The sequence below is a fragment of the Macrosteles quadrilineatus genome, unplaced genomic scaffold, assembly GCF_028750875.1.
Source record: "Macrosteles quadrilineatus isolate MER2022 unplaced genomic scaffold, UCM_ALF_1.0 Scaffold_8__2_contigs__length_117827958, whole genome shotgun sequence".
In the NCBI taxonomy this organism is placed as follows: Eukaryota; Metazoa; Arthropoda; class Insecta; order Hemiptera; family Cicadellidae; genus Macrosteles; species Macrosteles quadrilineatus.
In genome coordinates, this window is record NW_026542601.1 from 31,240,130 (window position 1) to 31,261,879 (window position 21,750).

The following is a 21,750-nucleotide window of genomic DNA, read 5'->3' on the forward strand; positions in this document are numbered from 1 at the left end:
ATAGCAAATTTTATTTGTCACTCTCAACGATGTAAATAACTACATCTATAGAAAGAACTACATGAGTTTTTTATATCGTTGGTCACACTACTCACATACTAAATTGAGCTTCTTTTGAGCTGTACAACCAAATTTGTCATTGTTAAAAACCTTCACCGAAATGAAAATACATCAGTCTTCGTTTCATTGGAGATTTTCCCAAACAATTTTTGATAAATATTTGAACCAAAAACTAAAATATATTTTGCAATGTAGTGAATGAAATAAGTTTCTTGAATGATGCACGTTTCTGCAAGTAAAAGATGTGCAGAAATTTGAACGGAACATTCGATATGAAACGAAGTAATGGTGTATTTCCAACAAGTTAACACCATTATATGGCCTAGTACAAATGATGCACATAAATAAAGCATTTACACCTAAGCTTATTTATATTCACAGGGTGCAGCGGACTAGTATAATATTGACCAAAAATAAATTTCAAGTTAAATTTTTCTACAATGTTTTAATGCCTGTCATTTAGTCCGCTAGTTACGAATTAAATTATTTTATTGCTAAATCAATGATTATGGCGTACGTGTTAAACATAAATAAATAAACATGTTTACAACATCTTATTTTTATAGTATAAAAACATTTTAAATGGTGTTTATTTCTTAAAATCCTGTTTCTCTTGACTAAATGATCATAATTTCTTAACTCTAACTTATCCTAGATAGGCCTAACTTGGAAAACGAACTTAAAGGCTACTAATGGTTTGGCACGTGGAATATTGCAAGTTTCCTTAGTTAAGTCGAAGTTGCATTTTGTGGAATGTATATTTGTGATATTATGGTAAATAATGCACGTTTAAGAAAATGGCAGTGTAAATAAGGCAGTATTTAGAGAATTTAACAAATTTACGATTGCTAAAATGTATACTGTGTTGGGTGAATGTATTATTAGGTACACATAATACATAACAGATGAGTAAAGACCTGAGCAAATATAGCTATTGTAATTTTTTGTGTGGGAATTGGTTGTTAAAATTAACTGCGTCACAAACGGGGGAAACATTTAATCTGGAGGGAAACCTATCCAGCCTAAAACTTGTGTGTACGTGCATATGTTAAACTAAAAACTTTTTGTATGAAATTCGTTCACTATAAAACTGTCGTAAACGCGGGAAAGCAATTCATTTGAAAGAGAAACCTAACTAAACCTAACCTAACAATTTGTGTTCATACGCGCATTTCTTTACAATTTGAACTTTTCGTGTGTATTCGTTCGCTACGAATCTATGTCGTGAACGCGGGAAAGTATTTCATTTTGGAGGGAAGCCTAACCTAACCTAACTACCGCACGCCGAGTTCAGTTGTTTCTAAAGGCGCGCTAGTCGGGCGCCAAAGTCTCTTGGGTCCTCCTCTCGAGCATTCTGGGATCTTCGCCGACTTCTCGCACCTTCTGGAGACGTCCCAGAAGACGTAGCCCTCTGGACACTGGAAGAGGGCGCCGTGCATGCGGCCGTTGGACCGACGACACTTGTAGAACCTCAGGCAGTCTCCCTCGTAGGGGAAGTGACCTTCGGCCGGGCAGAGACTGCGACGGGTGGTGACCTCCACCTGGAAAAAGAGAGAAATTGTAAATTTGGAGGGAAAATTGTTCGGTATAAATTTAGAGGGAATGGGTTGTTAGGTACTCAAAACATGAGAGAGAGATGTAGTTTATACTCTTAGGATGAAGGGAAGATACACCAGTTGATATTTTAAGAGTAGGAGTGAAATTATATGTTAGATACAGTACTAATTGAGGAATTGTTAAAGTAGAACCTTGATAACAAGACTCTCATGGGATAGTAAAATAAGACTTGTTATCAAGGTTGACTTCTTATTGAGGTTTGTAATAACATGTGATTAGGGGTAAAATAGTTTTAAGGGGATTTGAAAATGGCACTTGTTATCAAGGGCGACTTGTAATCGAGGGTCTTCTTATCAAGGTTCCACTGTACATGTTTTATGTTATTTCTTTTTATAAATTAAGTAAATTTTACACTTCAAAATAACGTATTAGAATGATTGTAGTGTTCAGACAAATATCAGTAGTCCATAAGAGTTTATAAACTTCCTTTCATTGTCTCCATTGATTTTCAAACAGAACTCCTCTACATGGGAAAAATTATTTTGAATTCACTTAGGTTTTATATTGATAAATTTTAACAAGGAGAGATGTACTAATACACGAAGATACAAGTAAAGATATGTTTATAGTAAAGGCTTAATTAACCAATTAAAACATAAACAAGTGAAAACTTCGAGAATCAATAACGCCATCACATTTCAGGGGTTGACCTTTTGTACATCTTCTGGATTTGACCTTACAGACTAGAAAGGAATAAAACTGGAGAGGACTTCAAACTGTATACTTACAGGAGGCATAGATCCATCTGCCAGTCTTCTGGTCAGTCTTCGAGCCATCATCGTCCCTTGGCAAGGTGCTGCCTCTTCTACAACATACATTTGTTAAGTAGTTATATAGATGTATAATGTATTTTTCTACTTTTAGTATGTAAGTATAGATTTGTTTGTGAAAATGTCTATTTACAAAGTAATCACTATGTCTTGATTAGGACTTATATTTATTTACATATTTGTGAAACTAATGAGTCTAAAATTAATTAAGTTTTAGGTCAGTGACGTCAATAGTTTATATTTATGATTCATTCAGTTTCTATCTAATATCTGTTGGTAAAATCAAGCAATCAAAACACTTCGTATAATGTTTGTAGTTACGGTGAAAAATTGACTACGGTGAAATAAAGAATCCTTTCCATGTTAAAGGTAAAATATGAAATATAACTTTATCAGCAGCATATGAGAGGTTCACCCACTTTTTCTCTGTGAGTTAAAACTGGTTGCAGATTGTCCATATTCATGTCTAATTTAATTGTTTTATGATAATTATTTCGATATTTTAACACTTATTCGTTTTTGCCCCCCATTTTCTTCCTTGAGTAAATAAGCAATATGAAATCACCACTGAACCTAGACCAACAAAGAAATTGTAGGATTGGTTGAGTAAGGGTTACTGTACTGAGTTTATGTGTGATTTGTATGCGTGTGTTTGTTTGTGTGTGTTTTATGCGTGTGTTTGTTTGTGTGTGTTTTATGCGTGTGTGTTGGTCGATTGCAGACCGGTTTTGCTAATTATTACCTTGCGTGGAAGAGGTTTATCTTTGTCTTATTTCTCAGTCGAGACTCTGCATTCTTTGGGTGTCTTATGATATTAGCTTATTGCATATAGGAGAAAAATGTGCTGCAATAAAACGAGAATTTCAACTTTTATGTTGCTTTTTTAGAGTATTAGTATAAAGTGTGGATTGAATCACATTTAAAGTGGTATAACCATGTAAGAACATTCTTCTGGAGGAACTTGTTTCTCTACGTTGTTTAATAAAGAAATCTGTTAGTAATCTGTTATTAATCTAAGTAAGTAAATATTAATAAATACAATTGATGAATGCCAGTTTCGTGAAGGAATAATGAATAGTTTGTATGGAAACTGTTAAGGTTCAAAAAGGTTGGGGACATAACTTACGTAGTGATTCTTTGGGTCCAAATAAAGAGAAAATCAAGAGTAACATTTTTCCAATAACGCTTCGTTAAACTTGGTTAAACAGATCTCCAACATTTTGTTTACATAAACATTTTTATCTTTAATTATTTCAACTGATCTTTATGAAACTAGGTATATATGTTAAGGTAAAAGAACCCATGTTAGAAAACAAGTTATTTTGATTCAACTTAAAATTTCATAATGGCGGCCATTGTAATATTTTGTTTCAATGACTAGAGGGGAGAAACATGCTGTGCGATTAGCCCTTAGACTGCAAGATCATAAAAATGTATCTTATTTTTGTTCAATTGCACGCTTTTACATTAGAGAGTTATTATTATTTCAGCTATCCATTAATGTCTGTATATGGTTTGTAATTATAAAATGTTTGTTTACAATAATGTTTTATTTTAACTATTAAGCTCAATTAACTACAACCAAGCAAGGCTTGGTCCCCCGTTACCAAACTTAAAGGGCCAAAACAAAAATACCGGAAATATAAAATTACCATGGTTACATAACCCCATACATGATTTAATTTTTACATTAATTCATATTACTATTAAAAAAAATGTTCTTTAGAGTTTTCGTTTTAGAGGTTGGTATGTTTACACTTATGTATTGTATTTCATGTTTATTTAATTTTGTTCAATCGCTAGAATTAAGTTAAGTAATTGTATAAAAAATGACAAAATGTTACTGTCTCGTTCCACAATAGTGCAGTTTGTCACTAAACAGTTCAAATAACAAAGTTGCTTTCATTGGCCAAAACTTAATGATGTCAGTGTTTTTTTAAACCACTTTACTGTAGAAGAAATTTAAAACTTCCGTTTGTTATGTTTGTAATCTACGAAAACCAGTGATTTGCAACCTATGAATGGGTCCAATTAAATACCTTAAAGAAAGACTAAAACACCATAGATCACTGTCATCACTAAAAAACCATACGAATTAAATATGTTTAGCCCACATTACAATAATTTAACAACATAGAAGAGGATTAGCATAAATTACTCACAATACGGAAGTGTCATAATCAATCATATTAGATGAGGATAAATTTACACCTTGGCATTCATAAGCCAACCCTGCAGCATGTTTTGGCAGGTTAAACGAGATAGGCTCAAAAAACCATGCGCAAGCAGGCTGGAGATCATTGACTTGATGTGAAAATAGGATTAATTTGGAGAATTTAAAACCACTACGTCAAAGAACCGGTTGTTCAAGTCTTCAAGGTGGTACGTGCATAAATAATATCTATCTTCATTGGTATTTGCAGGTTTTGGTAAACCATTCGTTTCGGCTGGTTGATTTTGGTTGATTTTAATGGGGTTCTCATACTTTGAGGCAATGAGAAACGATACGTTTTTGAATACATTTGTTATGCAGATTGTACCATCTTGTATCTTATTTGATGTACCATGCAAAGTGCATTTTCTAGGTAATACTTATCACTAATTTAAATAATTCAAAATAAAGTTTCACAAATAAATACTCAAAAACTATATTCACGGGGAAATATCGTATACGAGACTATAGCCCTACCGTACTTTTTAATATATTTTATGAAGTTGTAAATTAAGAAAACAATAATAAAATACAATATATGAATATCCTGCGATGTTTTCGGTGATAAATAAATGCTTGGAACTAGATTTTCCAATTACTATAGTAAGACTTAAAATTGAAAATTTAGTGTAGATGATAGTTCTATATCATGTGATATTTTTTTTACGTGTAAGTCATGGTTGTGTGTTATTACTTATTCTGACGACACCTTATGAAGTGGATACTTATTAGTCTAATGATGGCGGGCTTTTAAATAACCGTCGAAATATAGTTATTTAAGTTCATATTACGCCACGTTATAGAATTATTTGAAATACAAAAATTTTACTAAAATAATCATTGGCATATAGCTACGTATGTTTTAGTAACCATGGATGATTTAATGGTAATATTAACCCACCTGGAGGTAAACATTGCACTTTCTTCTCATCGTAGACAGTTCCATTCACACAGCTCAAGACCAAAACCTTGAGATCGTGATTGTCTGGAGAGCTGGTGCATTGGTAGAAGAGGTTACAGTGTTTAGGGTGTCTTCGGAAGCCAGTGGGGCAGACCAGATGGATCTGACCCTCCTCCAGGGTCGGACAAGAGGTGTCGGTTCCAGGGGGGAGTGTTGAGGGTGAGTCAGTAGACATGGGTTGGGTTCCGGTAGAGCCTTCCGTGGAGAGCTCGGTGTTTCCTGGGGTCGTAGAGTCTGTTGTTGATTCCGTACCTGGAGTTGAACTCTCGGTGTTGCCAGGAGTTGAAGACTCTGTTCCTCCAGAGGTGGTCTCGGTACCTGAGAAGAAATTGAATCTTAATATGTGGAGGAAGAGGAATCTTTTAATATTATAGAGGGAAAAAGGTTAAAGATAAACAATACCAATGAGAGAAGGCTTTGCCCTACCTAAGAACAGAGGAAATGTCAGTTGAAGAAGTTCTATCTCAGGGAAAAGTTCCAGAAGCCGAGAGGTTAAGATATTTCATAAGACATGAGACGCTCAGGTTCAGCTAGGTACATGACTTGCTCAATACAAGTAAAGAAAAGATACCTTTACCACATGAGAAGTTACGGAAATTGAGCTCATAAAAAGACAAGGAGCTTTCTAAACCTGAGGGAAAAAGGGGTCTTTTGATTCCTTAGAATATAAGTTTTTAAGGTCTAAAGAAAAAGAAGAGCTTTCAGTACTTGGCAATATAAGATATTTCTGTGCCTACATATAGAAATTACAGGGGTTTTCAAACCTGGAAAAACAAATATCAGGTTAAGCTAGAAAGAGGGGCCTCAGTATATTCCAGGAAATGAATGGACCGTTAAGTATCTGACGAATGAAAGAAAATGTACATATCTGAGGGGGGATGGGCTTATCAGGAAAATATAATCCCAGAGAAAGAAATGAGAAGTAGTATATGACTAGGAACAACCAATTTAAGTACCTACTTATAAAGTTGGGTTTGGGAAGAAGGCGGTTGGGTTTGGGGTTGGGGGGTTTTGGTGGTAAGATGTGTCATACATAATATACATGTCTGTCTTAGTAAATGAAATACACCTACTATCTGCCATAATGATCTAAATAAAGATCTGTAAAAATCTTATTAAAACAAATGAGATGTTAAAAAATTACTTTTTTTAATAGATAGAATATTTTGAACTACATTCATACTTTTGCATGTTATTTAATTCTATTTAAAATTTGAAAATTTCCAAGACAAAGGTAAACAAATATTGGACAGTATGATGTTTTCCGTGTTTGATATTGAGTTTCCAGAAACCTAAATTTACCAACAGTGGAATATATTACCTCCAGGCGTAGAAGTCTCAGTAGGTCCAGGTGTTGAAGTCTCAGTGGCACCAGGAGTAGACGACTCTGTGTTAGTAGTTCCCTCAGTAGTTGATTGGTACGTCGTCTCAACACTCGTGCTCTCCGTGATTGTAGTTCCCTCTGTAGTCTTGTCTTCTGTAGTAGATCCTGGCGTTGATTCGTAAGTAGTACCCTCACTTGTAGACTCCAAGTTAGTAGTTCCCTCGGTTGGTTCAGTTCCCCCAGTAGATGGTTCAGTGGAATTGTTCCTTTCCTCGCTAGGTCCCGGTGATGATCCACCTCCACTGCAATCTCTCGGTGGGTAAACAGACTCCGGATGGTTGCAGGTTTCAATTGCAGGATCCCAGATAGTTCCAGGAGCACAGTCAAAGTGGTATACTGAGAACCTCTCTCCTTTACCATCGTCCCAGTCAACGCAGCGGTAGAACTTCTTGCAATCCGTAGGATGTGGGTAGAAACCTGCTTTGTTGCAGACAATTTTGCTAGGTGGTTTTGTCTCACAAGGTGGAGAGGTACTATGATTTGGTTCCCCTGGTTGTCCCGGCTGACCAGGTTGGCTTGGCTGACCTTGTCCTGGCTGTCCAGGTTGCCCCGGTTGTCCTGGTTGCCCCTGTTGTCCTGGCTGACCTGGCTGTCCTGGCTGACCTGGCTGACCAGGCTGTCCTGGCTGTCCTTGATATCCTGGATATCCTGGCTGTCCGCCAGGTTGTCCTGGTTGTCCTGGTTGTCCTGGTTGTCCTGGCTGCCCTGGTTGTCCAGGCTGCCCTGGTTGTCCTGGTTGCCCCGGTTGTCCTGGCTGTCCTGGATATCCTGGTTGTCCACCAGGTTGCCCTGGTTGCCCTGGTTGTCCTGGATTTCCTGGCTGGCTACCTGGTTGACCAGGCTGACCAGGCTGTCCTGGTTGTCCCGGCTGTCCTGGTTGTACTGGTTGCCCTGGGTACTGGCTACCTGGTTGACCAGGCTGACCAGGTTGTCCTGGATGCTCCGGTTTGTTTTGATTCATTGATCCCGGTATTTCATTGCTTTCATCAGTTCCACCAGGGCCCGTTTTGCAGTCTTTACGTTTTACGGCCCAGGGATGATTACAACCTGTTATCTCTGGATCCCAGACAGTACCTGGTCCACAACTAAAGTCGTATTTTGTAAACCCAGCACCGTTACTTACACATCTGTAAAATTTATTGCAGTCTCCTTCAACTGGGAAGAAACCTTCAGAGGAACAGTCTCCATGTGATACAGGTTGAGGAGTAGTGGAGTCTGGAGTCATTGGTGACGTTCCTGATGGCCGTCCTTGTCCTCCTGGTTGTCCCGGTTGTCCTGGCTGTCCTGGTTGCCCTGGATATCCTGGCTGTCCACCAGATTGTCCTGGCTGTCCTGGATGTCCTGGCTGCCCTGGTTGCCCTGGTTGTCCTGGCTGGCCTGGCTGTCCTGGTTGTCCCGGTTGCCCTGGATATCCCGGTTGTGAGCCAGATTGCCCTGACTGACCTGGTTGTCCCGGTTGTCCTGGTTGTCCCGGTTGTCCCGGTTGTCCTGGTTGTCCTGGTTGATCTGGCTGTCCTGGCTGTCCTGGATAACCTGGCTGACTTGGTCCCTGGTGAATGGGTTTAATAGAACCTTCTGATCCTGGAATCTCATTACTCTCATCTGTCCCTCCCGAACTTGATCCACAATCTTGCCTCTTAACGGCCCAAGCATGATTACATCCGGTGATCTCTGGGTCCCATACTGTTCCTGGACCACAACTAAAGTCGTACTTAGTAAATCCAGCTCCGCTATTCACACACCTGAAGAATTTACTGCAGTCTCCTTCGACTGGGAAGAACCCTTCTGATGAACACTGTCCATTTGTTGGTTTTGGAGTTGTGGGCTCAGGAGTCATTGGTGATGTTCCTGATGGCCGTCCTTCAGATCCTCCTGGCCGTCCCGGCCGTCCCGGCTGTCCCGGTTGTACTGGATATCCTGGCTGCCCACCAGGCTGTCCTGGTTGTCCCAGCTGTCCCGGCTGCCCTGGTTGTCCTGGATGTCCTGGATATCCTGGCTGCCCACCAGGCTGTCCTGGTTGTCCCGGTTGTCCCGGCTGCCCTGGTTGTCCTGGATATCCTGGCTGACTTGGTTGTCCAGGTTGTCCTGGATATCCTTGCTGACCTTGCTGTCCCGGCTGCCCTGGTTGTCCTGGATATCCTGGCTGCCCACCAGGCTGTCCTGGTTGTCCCGGTTGTCCCGGCTGCCCTGGTTGTCCTGGCTGTCCTGGATATCCTGGCTGCCCACCAGGCTGTCCTGGTTGTCCCGGTTGTCCCGGCTGCCCTGGTTGTCCTGGATATCCTGGCTGACTTGGTTGTCCAGGTTGTCCTGGATATCCTTGCTGACCTTGCTGGCCTGGTTGACCTGGTTGTCCCGATTGACCTGGTTGTCCCGGTTGTCCTGGTTGTCCTGGGTATCCTGATTGCCCACCTGGCTGTGCTGAACTAGTGCTCGAGTCCTTACAGTCGTTCCTTTTCACTGCTCCTGGGTAGTTACATCCGATAATGTCTGGATCCCACACAGTACCAGCACCACAAGTAAACTCATACTTTGTGTATCCAGCTCCATTATTGACACATCTAATAAATTTAGAGCAATCTCCTTGCACCGGGTAGAATCCTTCACCTGGACATTCTCCTGGCTTACAAGGGCCTTGGGAAATAGGTTGATTTGGTGTACTCGGGTACGTTGGTTGACTGGAGGCACTTGGATATCCTGGTTGACTAGGTTGACCAGGTTGACTTGGATAACCTGGTTGGCTTGGGTATCCAGGTTGGCTAGGTTGGCTCGGATAACCGGGTTGGCTTGGTCCACTCGGTTGACCTGGATATCCAGGTTGGCTAGGGTAGCTAGGTTGGCTTGGGTATCCGGGTTGATTAGGGTGTGTGGGCTGGCTTGGACCACTAGGTTGACTAGGGTATCCAGGTTTGCTTGGGTGCCCAGGCTGGCTGGGGTATCCAGGTTGGCTGGGATAACCGGGTTGGCTTGGACCACTCGGTTGACTGGGGTATACCGGTTGATTAGGATTGCTTGGTTTGTTCGGTTGACTGGGACCACTAGGTTGGCTTGGATAACTTGGTTGACCCGGTTGTGGCTTAGTACTCTGAGTCGGGTGAGGTTTAGGAGTGGTTGTTTGTTGAGGAGGTGTAACTTGACCAGCACTAATCGTGGAACCTTGATTATTTCCTGACGATGTTGTTTGTGAGTTTGATCCTGATGTTGATCCAGACTGATTTGATGTAGTTGATGAACCCTGACTACCGGAAGATTGTTGATTACTCCCGGATACTGTTGTCTGAGTACCACTACCACTTGAAGAAGTCTGTTGATTACTTCCAGAAGCCGTTGTCTGAGTACCACTTCCACTTGATGAAGACTGTTGATTACTTCCAGAAGCCGTTGTCTGAGTGCCACTACCACTTGATGAAGACTGTTGATTACTTCCAGAAGCCGTTGTCTGTGTGCCACTACCACTTGATGAAGACTGTTGATTACTTCCAGAAGCCGTTGTCTGGGTGCCACTACCACTTGATGATGATTGTTGATTACTTCCAGAAGCCGTTGTCTGAGTACCACTACCACTTGATGATGATTGTTGATTACTTGCGGTAGAACCTGTTTGACTACTACCTCCAGAAGAAGAAGATTGTTGGTTGTTCCCTGATGTTGATTGTGCGTTACTTCCTGAGGATGACGATTGTTGGTTATTAGCTGCCGAAGTTGTCTGTGTACTACCACCCGAAGATGAAGACTGTTGATTATTGGCAGCTGATGTGGTTTGGGTATTACTACTAGAAGACGAAGACTGTTGATTATTAGCAGCTGATGTGGTTTGGGTATTACTACCAGAAGACGATGACTGCTGATTATTAGCAGCTGATGTGGTTTGAGTATTACTACCAGATGACGAAGACTGTTGATTATTAGCAGCTGATGTGGTTTGGGTATTACTACCAGATGACGATGATTGCTGGTTGTTGGCAGCTGATGTTGTTTGAGTATTACTTCCTGAAGAGGATGCCTGTTGGTTACTTCCTGACGAAGTAGTTTGAGTGCTACCACCAGATGAGGAAGCTTGCTGATTATTTGCAGCAGAAGTACTTTGACTACTACTTCCTGAGGAGGAAGATTGCTGATTGTTTGCTGCTGAAGCTGTTTGAGACTGGCCACCAGAAGAAGATGATTGTTGGTTCTGTGAGCTGCCGGAACCACTTTGACTACTTCCTAACGTCGTAGTTGTAGAACCTCCAGAAGCAGAAGACATTTGATTGCTGCTAGATTCCATAGCTGACTGACTTCCACCAGCAGACGAAGTAGTTTGTCCGTTATTGTTGTTTGATATCGAAGTCGTTGTATTCCAAGAGGATGCAGACGATGCGCTTGAACTGCTACTACTAGATGTACTATTTGACCAAGTTTGTGTTATTGTTGAATCATCTAAGGTCGAGTCCGATAGAGGAGCTCGAGGAGTCGTTAATCCACAATCTGGCCTTTGGACTAAGTACGGATGGTTGCAAGTCTCTTGAGTCTGATCCCACACTGTTCCTTCAGCACACTTGAATTCATGCTTTGTGAACCCTCCTTCGCCATTAGAGACACACCTTATAAACTTCTTGCAGTTGTTTTTGACCTCCATAAACCCTTCTGAAGAACATTCTCCACTATCAGAACTATCTTCTTCACCTTCAGGTGTGTCCGGTTCCTCAGTTGAAACAACAGATCCACTTGGTTGGTTTGTTCCACTTATTTGGCCTTGCTGGGCCGTCGTTGAGGACCAACTCCCTCCTGAGCTTCCTGGATATGGATATCCCGTTGATTCACTTGAAACTGACGACTCACTCGACGAAAAACTATTGCTTCCCTCAGTCACGGTGCTGATTGGTGGTGTTCCACCTTGCTGAGGATAGCCTCCGACTTGCTGACTAGATGAACTTCCCTCCCCAGATGGTTCTTCTTTACAATCATCTCTCTTGGTTGCCCAAGCGTGATTACAAGACTCAGTCGCCTCATCCCATACTGTGCCTTTGACACATAAAAAGTCGTACTTTATATACCCTCCGGCTCCATCAGTCACACATCTGTAAAACTGCCTGCAAGCTCCCTTGACTCCGAAAAACCCTTCTCCAGCGCATGGAGGTGTTTCAACCTTTTGTTCGTTTGATCCTTGTGATTCGCCGTCCTCATTTCCTCCAGTTCCTCCGTCATAATCAGGATACTCCGCCCCTCCTGATGGCTTCGACTCTGGATATGCGGGTCTAACGGGCTGTGACTGTCCTGGTTCTGGGTTGGCTACAGGAGAAACATCGTTATTTCCTTCCCCTGGGCCAGGTTCAGGTTCTGGGTCCGGAGGAGGAGCAAGGGCTCTACACTCTGCTCTTGGAGAAGCTGAGGCGTGGATGCAGATAGCGCTGTCTTTGTCAAAGACAGATCCAGGACCACACTCGAACTGGAAGGCTGTCAGCTGAGGTTGTCCGGAAGATCCCCATTCCACACAGCGGTAGAAGATCTTGCAGTCGTTGGGATGTGGGTGGAACCCTTCTGAAGGACACTGGAAGGCTCCTCCATTCTGTCTCCCTAAGGCCTTGTCCCTCCGATATTCTGGAAAAGAGAAATGTTTTAGTTACATTGAGCAAACTACATTATTTATTCATGACTATATAAACAAGAATATCGTTCTTACACAACTATCACGTCTAAGATAAAGATCGAATGCATTTGAAACGTGGTGTGGATAAATACTACTGACGCCAAGTATCACGTGCACACGAAGAAATATTGATTTAATTCCACACACCTTGCACAACCTCCAAAACCACGAGGAGAAATCAATACAGAGTCAATTATTTCCTAAACTCTTTTGTTATATCACGTCAGTTCCTCTAGGTGCGATGTGTACTTCATATCTTTATACACTCTTTCAATTGCACTATAGTAAACCAGATTCACTCTACGACCTGAGAGATATTTAGACGTTCAAACATGAAAGCGGCGACGGCGAGGCTGCGATGTTTTTCATCTGTTGGTCTATAGAGATGTCATCTGTGGAGTACAAATCACAGCTTGGCATTACAACGCTCAGACATCTAACTTTTAGTCCACCTGTCAGATGAGGATAATCTCATAGCTTTTTGTAGTGAATAGGTTTTTGCAATGCTCGAGTGGTTAGTGCTAGTGATTATGTCAATGTTGTAGCTCAATTAATAAACTAGATATTGTTCTAAATATTTTTTAAGCTATGTTTTCAAGTTTATTTTAATACATTTTCGTATCGATACTGTTCATCGGCTATTAGCCTCATAATTAAATAAGCTAAGACACCAGCCAATAAACTACAAGAAATTAGTCGGTGACGAAGTTACACAGGTCATCATACCTTTTCTCAATTTCAACACTATTTCTCTTTCTGTTTCTCTCGTGGATTAAAATACCCCGGAATGTGTAGATCTTGACTCAAAAGCATCAATGTAAATCATAGGCAATGGCACGGTTTATATGCACTTTACTAGTTTAGGAAATATTTCCGAACTTATTCTATTTGTTAATCGTACAAAGCATCAAAACTAATACCATCCAAAAAGGGGTTGCTTGGTAACACATCCTTAGAAGACGGGATTGTGAATAATAATTACCCAAGAAGAAGAAGACGAAAAAGAAAAAGAAGAGATCAAGCTTAGTAAATATTAAGAAAATCATTTTACGCTTTTGACTTGTTGGAACTTTGAACTTGAAAATGCTAAAAACGAGTCTTTATTCCATATTTTAAAAGGGAATACCACCTCTTTTCAACTAACATTTTAATATATCGAAAGAACATATTCTGCATTCAAAAGAAACTATTGCTTAACCCTCCCCCAATTCTATTGGTGACATATATTCAGTTCTTTGGACAAATATAGACATAACTTCTTGATCCAATCTCACAGACCGTTTGACGATATCTGCCTTCCACATACTAAAACAGCAATTATTACCAATGATGAAAATGATTGTGGGTTGCCAGTGGTCAGCAGAACCTTGTTATCATGTCTTCTTTTTGATTTGCGATGTGATGGCAAAACCAGTTGTGTTGTGAGGTGAAAGATACCAACATTCAGATTCCTGCCTGTACCTTGCTACGCTTGTGAGATTTTGTATAGCCTTCTAAAGAGTAGTATTAATTTTACTATGTAGTTTGGCGTGTATTGTCTTAGATAGTTTTGTTGAAAAGGAAATTCCAATTTGACCAATGCCAAATCACCCACTGTAAAAAATAAACGTTGTTTAGTTTAACATTATGGTGCCGGGACTTTTGATTTGTCCAGACTTTATGAAACAATCTGTAAAACATAATGGACAAGCAAATTAAATTTCTCAGATCATAGCACCTTTAAACATACTTGATCAGAATCCAAATCAAAACAATAATAGGTGTCACTATTATGACATTTCCAAAATTTACAAGAACTAATTACTCCTATCCCGTATACTATTTATCTTTGAACTTGTATTATCTGTAGCGAAACTCTTGTTAATCACTTGTAAATTAAATCATAAAGCCTCAGAATGTCATCGGACTTTTGATAATCAACCGTAACGGCGGCTGAAATGCATGATTAATTCAACGATGATTCGTAGTTATGTTAATCATTACGGCAAGATTCATCTTCATCGTCAGCTTATATTCAATTAGCAAGTTCATAACCCAACACCGTTGGGTTATTAGTCAGTTTAATCTTTTAAAATAATCTTTACTATAACTAGGTCCTACCACGAAGTTACTACTATAAAGGACTACTACTATAATATTCAAACTATAAAGGATTTATAAGATTAGTATAGGCTTTCAATTTATGTAAACATACTGTAGTCGAGTAGACACTTACTTTTACATAAAATTTATTTTTAGTTAGATATATTTTAATAAAACTATTGATTGGTTAAGTTAAGCTGAAATAACCTAAACATAATACAGTACAAACAATATAATAAATTTTAAGGAATAACATACAAATAAGTACAGCTGGGGTATTTTTAACATTAGGTATATGGAAAGTTCCCTTTAGAAAGAAATTACTACCTTAAAGGGCAATTTATGAAATAATGTTTAGTTTTGCGCAAGGTTTCTCGTCGTGGTTAAGAGGGGTGTGACTTGCAGTTTTCTCAAAAGTTCATGGGTACTTTGGGATTTATATATGGATCATAGTTTGTAATTTCAATCATCACCATACACTTCTAATCCAATTGTAAAGATTATAGTTTTGGCATGAGTTGTCTTGTAACGCTTGAGTGAGTAGTTGTTTAGAAAGTCTTTATGATATGAAGGTACATTTAACGGTGCACGTATTACTATTTGATCATAATACAAGTGGACACGCATTAGAAAAATAAATCAAGTGAGTTGTGGTGTTAGGTCGTAATAGATGATAAAAACAATAACCAAGCAAAAAAACAAACTCACAGGAAATATATACAGATCAAAAATATACCTAAAAATAAATCAAGGTATATTATTTGGGATCGCTTATGACAATTGTCATAAGCAATCCTTAATCACGAAGAATAGCCTATATACAGGGTTAGTAAAAAGTGTGGAGACCCCCTGTTATTATTTTAACGGCACATACTAGGAAAACTAAACTCGGCACACCTTTATGACATATTATGAAGTACTTTTGGGGCATAACCATCACTTGGTGTACATCCCCAAAATGGGGGATTTTGGGGGAAACTCAAAAATTTCAAATACAAAGACCCATCGAGTGACCCCTAATTTTGAAGGGCCTAGTAAAAAAAAAAACCAACAACGCAAACTAGAAGTCTCTATCTCAGTTCAGTACAAAATGGCAGCCACTTGAAATTCTCATAAGTTCCCAAACCCAAAATGGGGGATTTTGGGGGGAACTCAAAAATTTTAAATGTTAAGCCCCATCGATTGACCCCTCATTTTGAAGGTTATAATAAAAGAAAACTAACAACGCAAACTATAGGTCTCTATCTTAACACAGTAAAATATGGCAGCCAATTGAATATAAAATTGCAAGTTATTTGCGATTTCTAAAGATTTCAATCAGCTTCCATTTTTTACTGGATTGAGATGGAAACCTCTAGTTTGCGTTATTAGTTTTCTTTTACAGGGACCTTCAAAATGAGGGGTCACTCGATGGGGCTCATCATTTAAAACTTTTGAGTTTCCCCCAAAATCCCCCATTATGGGTTTGGTAAGCAAGTGGCTATTATGCTTAAAAAGTACTTCATAAAATGCCAAAAAGGTGTGTAGAGTTTAGTTTTCCTAGTGTGAGCCGCTACAAAATTTACAGGGGGTCTCCAGACTTAAATTAAGGGGAAAGCTGTAAGTTAAATTCAATTTCTGAGAATTTCAATTGGCTGCCATGTTTTACTGGATTGAGATAATGACCTCTAGTTTGCGTTGTTGGTTTTCTTTTACCAGGACCTTCAAAATGAGGGGTCACTCGATGGCTCTTTGTATTTGAAATTTTTGAGTTTTCCCCAAAATCCCCCATTTTGGGGATGTACACCAAGTGACGGTTATGCCCAAAAAGTACTTCATAACATGTCATAAAGGTGTGCCGAGTTTAGTTTTCCTAGTATGGGCCGTTAAAAAAATAACAGGGGGTCTCCACACTTTTTACTAACCCTGTATAGTGAGTAGGCCTATGTTTAAACTAAATCATTAATTTACCCACCCCCTCTTATGGATTGGATTAATATTGGCTGGGTAGCTGAGTGGATAAAGCACGATGTGTTCAAGAGCTCGCATAGCAATCAAAAGTCCTCCGGTTCGATCTTGATAAAAGTAAGTTGCTTTTTGATGGTTCGAAACTGGACCCAGCTGACCAAAATCATTGGGCTTTAAATAAACGATCCTGACTGATGAAACAGCTGATCTTAGTCAAACATGAAGCAACACAGCTTTCTAAGGCTACAAAATTCTACACTCATCTTTCACATATATTTGGGCTAGAGGTGGTGTCCCCATCTGATAATGATAACGTATTATCAAATTTATTCGAGATACTGTGTTGATTTTGATATTTACATGAAATTATAAAATTTTTGCAATAGTATTTTTATGTCGTTTAGAGGTCCAGACAGATAAGTTGAATCAATCCTTACACAAGTATATCCATTGCCATAATGATAATATAGTGTTCGCAGACCAAGTGTTGATAGCAATTATATATAGTATATATTATATTTTTTTATATTTCGTACACCTCTCCGTACGAAAGTTTTGCTATAATTTCTTTAAAAACCAGCATAATATACACCTGATGATCGAGAGTGTTGACTTGCTTGAGTCAGTCTTCTTCTGTGTCTATCTACTGGTCAAGCAGGTGCCTATATATAGACCGGTACGTCAGGGAGTATTGCCGCAGGGAGTGCAGCAAAAAACAGGCTCGGCCAAACTGTCGTGAGAAATACCTGAGCATCTAGGACTTTGACCCCACAAAATATTCTCAGGGAAGTTTTTTAGTTGGAAAAGATTCATTGATAAACTAAACATCGTCATAAAAAGACATCTACATGGGTTATTTGTTATTGTTGTGAATAGTAAGACGAGAGTCAAATTGGTGGACAATGATGAGACGACTTCGAAGACATATTGAGATATCGTAAAAGAATATTTTATATAGCGAAAATGCATTTTAAGCAAAAAAGGGATGTTCAGAGAAATGATAATTCTTATCAGTACACTCGGGATTGATGAATGTAACTCGAGTGAATAGTGTTGAAGTTGAAGGTCAAGTTCCCATGATGAAAACTCAGTTTTTGTTTTTTTTTTTGGGTAATTTAGTGTATCTTTGGCTAACTTATTTTAATCTCATAAATGGTTCGATATTCATCCTACAAGTAATATAATTCGTTGTGAATTTCATTCGTAGGATAAATTTTGAAACTGGTCACTATTTATGAAATTAAGAAGAATTTAAATAAAAAAAGAAAAATAATTCACCCTGGAATATTTTTATTTATTTATTTAAATATTTTATTAAATATGACATTTTAATTAAATAAACCCTTAAACATACTTGTTTTGCTATTAAGGTGATAGCTTAACGAGTGGTGTTATAGGAACAGTACATGAATTAATTTAAAATTTGGTTAGAAATAAGAAAAGTACTCTTATATCCAAGTCATTTTGACGAATCTGGAAGTTTTCCAGCGACACCACGTCAATTACCGTAATTTTCCATTAAACGTGTCTTGTACAAAATTTGGTAGTTTTGTTGAGTTGAATTGTTCCTGGATACATCTTAGTACTGCAATGTCTATACTTAGTAAACCACAAATGAGTTATATTATAGTTTCTTGACGTTTAACGCACTAAAATTACAGCTTAGCCTTGTCTCGAGTTCAGGGTTAAATCATGCTAAACATTTGCTATATTTAGGAATGTGTCAGTAGCTTTTTTGTATTCTGTTAAAGCGTCTACTGAACTGTCTGCTCTGACTGTATAAGGCTGTATCCCTGATTATAGAATAAGAATTATAGAAGTGGTCATGGAAGTCGATTGGAAAATAGGTGTAAAAACAGAAAAACTTTAAACGTACCACCTAACGGTGCTCGAACAAGTGATTAACATAGCTATTGGGTCAGTAGATAATTAAATGGCTCTTCAGAAATAATATATTTCTGCGGATGGTTATTTGCAAAATTGGCCCCCCTGGGCAGCGAAGCGGGCCCATTAATATCGGATGGTTCTGAGCACGACCAATGATTTGTTTTTCAAACTTTGTATGACTCATAGATCTATCGTTATAGGCGGCACTATGAAGATTACGAAGATTATATTAACCAGAAGAAAGCCATTAGGATCTCTTTGGTTGTAATGTCAGGATTTTACGTAAAATTAATAACTGTAATGTTGATGAATGGTTAAGGATGTTGTTTGCTTAACCTGGACAAAAGAAAAGAATGTTCAACGTGAAGTTAGTATGGTTTGAATCATGTGTTTATGTGTGTTCTGGTTATGTGTAAGGAAGACTCATCTGGCCCTCTTGGTGCCTGTTGAATCAAGTTATTTTTCTTTTCTTTTCATAGTTGTATTTGTAACATTATTAAATGGTTGCTGTCAAAGCTGTAGATTTAAATTTCTAGCATCCACTAATGTTTATAAAATAAAGTTCAACGTCGAAATCAGACGGTCAACAAATAAAGAAATAGAAACCCGTTAACTCTATATAAACTTAATCTTCTTCCAACCTATAAATCTTCACAACGGATAACAAACAAGTCAACACCCAAATTGTCTGCAGGCCAGCCAATCAAAAAGCAATTTCAGGATGTCGCACGCCACCTCTCACCCAATTATACATTTGCACACAAAGAACACAAGACTAGAGAATGCGGATCAGTGGATCTAACCAGGTCATCAAGTGGCCTTGACCTCCTCGCCTTTGACCTCTAGACTTCGCCCTGGGTCGCCAGGTCTTCGCCCGCCCGCGTCACCTCTGGTCTGCGAAGGTGGAGGTCAGACCCCACAGTGGAGGTGGATATTTAACAGGCGCATATAGTGGATACTTTGCAGTTAGAAAGGATCTTCTGGTTGAACATCGATTAGCGTTGACTATTATTATTTTAATTTAAGGGCAGCAAGCTGGTCTATTGGTAGAGCGCTGGACTTTGGCCCCTGAGGTCCCTTGTTTAAATCCCCCCAAATCACGGGTACCGGAGTTTTGCCAACGGGTGTCAGGTAGATGGGGGGATGCCTTCGGCTACCTCTTGGTGCGGAGATTTGCCAACGGTGGTGGTGGGAGAAAGGGTGTGAGGGAGGGAGGGAGAGCGATTGTCAGGGTTGTCTACGCTTGGCAGTTATGCGCTTGTCGCAGTGGGTTAGGTTAGGTTAGGTTAAAAATTCAATACATTTCCTTTCACAGTCAGAGGTGCATAACTGCATTACTTTGAACACAGTCAGCATCCTGCCTGGTTTGTCCACCCCTAGCGGAAGCCACCCTCACGGTGACGTGTAATCTCTCTCTCTCCCTCTCCCCCTCTCGCGCAACCCACAACCGTTGGCAAAACTCCGCAGTATGAGGAATTCACGGATGGGGACCCTTTCTACCTGATACCCGTTGGCAAAACTCCTACACTCCAAATCACAGATGGGTTTTATCTATAATTCCGCAACCTAGGTCTAGCCTGAAGTACAGTAATGTGAAAAACAATCCCAGGATCGTGCCTAGCGTCCTAGGAAAAAAAATTAATATTTGAGTGAGTGTGCCTGTAGACTATATTTTTTTCAGGAGAGGTTACAAACAAGATAATAACTATTTTGAGCTGGTAACTTTCGACTGAGTTAAAAATAAAATTTCGTAGTGTTTTCATATGTAGATGTTTATAAGCTGTGCACTTGAAGACATTTTTACGTGTACAGTATTCACACATTTCTTATGGCATTTCGTTTAAATTGCCAATCTCGGAAAGCTAAGTTAAAGTAATTTTAGAGTTTTACACAAAGGAGGTTTTAAGAGATTTTGAACAATGCTTACAGGCTTGAGTGTATTGACTTTATAATTCAAGTATACAACTCATCTATATAAATTAGCTGCGGTCTATATTTAATCAAATAGGACATAGTTGAATGAAACGCTTTCAAAGTGTGTTAGTGTCAAATAATATTTATAATTGAGTGTTTGGTACTATAACATGACATGTGTCAAAGATGCTTTGATTTACAATAGAACCCTTTAAATTTGGATTGGAAAAATGTGTGTGTATTCAGGAGAAAAATCAACAATTGTAATTGTCACCAGCACACTCGGTCGGTGCCTCGAATTAACTACAACAATTTTTATTATGTAACTGGCTACATCCTAAACATGGGAATGCATATCTACATTTATCAATAAATAGGCCTAGTCAAAGAGATTACTAATTTAGTGGTGACTCTTCATGTGAACTCAGATAACAAATCAGCTGATCATTTTGCTATTTAATCAGCTGATTCAATCTCTAACAAGTCGCTTGTTAAGCCATCGTCCAAGATATCTGATCTGCAGTGTTGGTTCTCAGGATGGTCAACTAGTGGCTATCCAATTTGAATGACTTCTATCTGACAGTGGCCCGTTATTCTCTAGAGCTAGACCGATTTGATAGTTTTTTTAAACTCGACACAAATCATTCGATTTAAAGAAAAAACTTAGTCGATACATGTGGCTTAAGATCAATAGGCTTAAACTAAATTGAAATTCAAACGTTTTTAACCACTTTTAATTATTTGATTTCAAAGCTTAGTGGGCATGTCAACAGTTGTTTACTTGTATATGGATCATGCTTTGGAATAAACAGAAAACATATTCTCAAACATCCAAATATTTATCACTCAGAGTTGAACATTTAGTCCTCAGAGAAATAAATTCAAATCATAATTTTAGAGGGAGTAAAGAACCAAAAAAATGGAGATGAAATATAACCTCTAAGTGGCATCGAAAATATGTGAATTGCGTCACCTCAAAGTATATACTTTATCTCTAAAAGTAGGTAACTGTATTTGCTGGCATTCTTTGATATTACATGTTAAGTATCCATCAAATCAATCCAATGTTCTTTGAACCCTACTAAACAGAACAGCCGAATTTGAATAATATCCCGTATTGTAGTGGAATGCTGATATCGAATTGATGATGATATTTACGCCTCCTAGTTTGCCAACGGGTCAGAGCAGAAGCTAAGTCACTGCTTCGGTTGCAAACAACCTGTTATTAGAAAGATCTGATACGACTACACCTGGGCCCGCACGAATCTACAACTTTATGCCTCTGAAGAA

At 39.0% G+C, this 21,750-nt stretch overlaps 1 protein-coding gene across 2 annotated transcripts in view; it reads right to left on the reverse strand.

Annotated features, from left to right (window-relative positions):
- Positions 1-253: 253 nt before the first annotated feature.
- Positions 254-21,750, reverse strand: part of LOC128999828 (collagen alpha-1(XXVII) chain-like) — a 64,393-nt gene continuing 42,896 nt past the window's right edge. For both annotated transcript variants that reach the window (XM_054426526.1, XM_054426527.1), the window contains exons 3-6: positions 6,942-12,581; positions 5,561-5,938; positions 2,406-2,482; positions 254-1,601 (exon numbers count right to left, since the gene is read on the reverse strand). In XM_054426526.1, the coding sequence (XP_054282501.1) occupies positions 1,335-1,601; positions 2,406-2,482; positions 5,561-5,938; positions 6,942-12,581 (6,362 nt within the window). In that variant the 3' untranslated portion in view covers positions 254-1,334. The remainder of the gene's footprint in view (positions 1,602-2,405; positions 2,483-5,560; positions 5,939-6,941; positions 12,582-21,750) is intronic.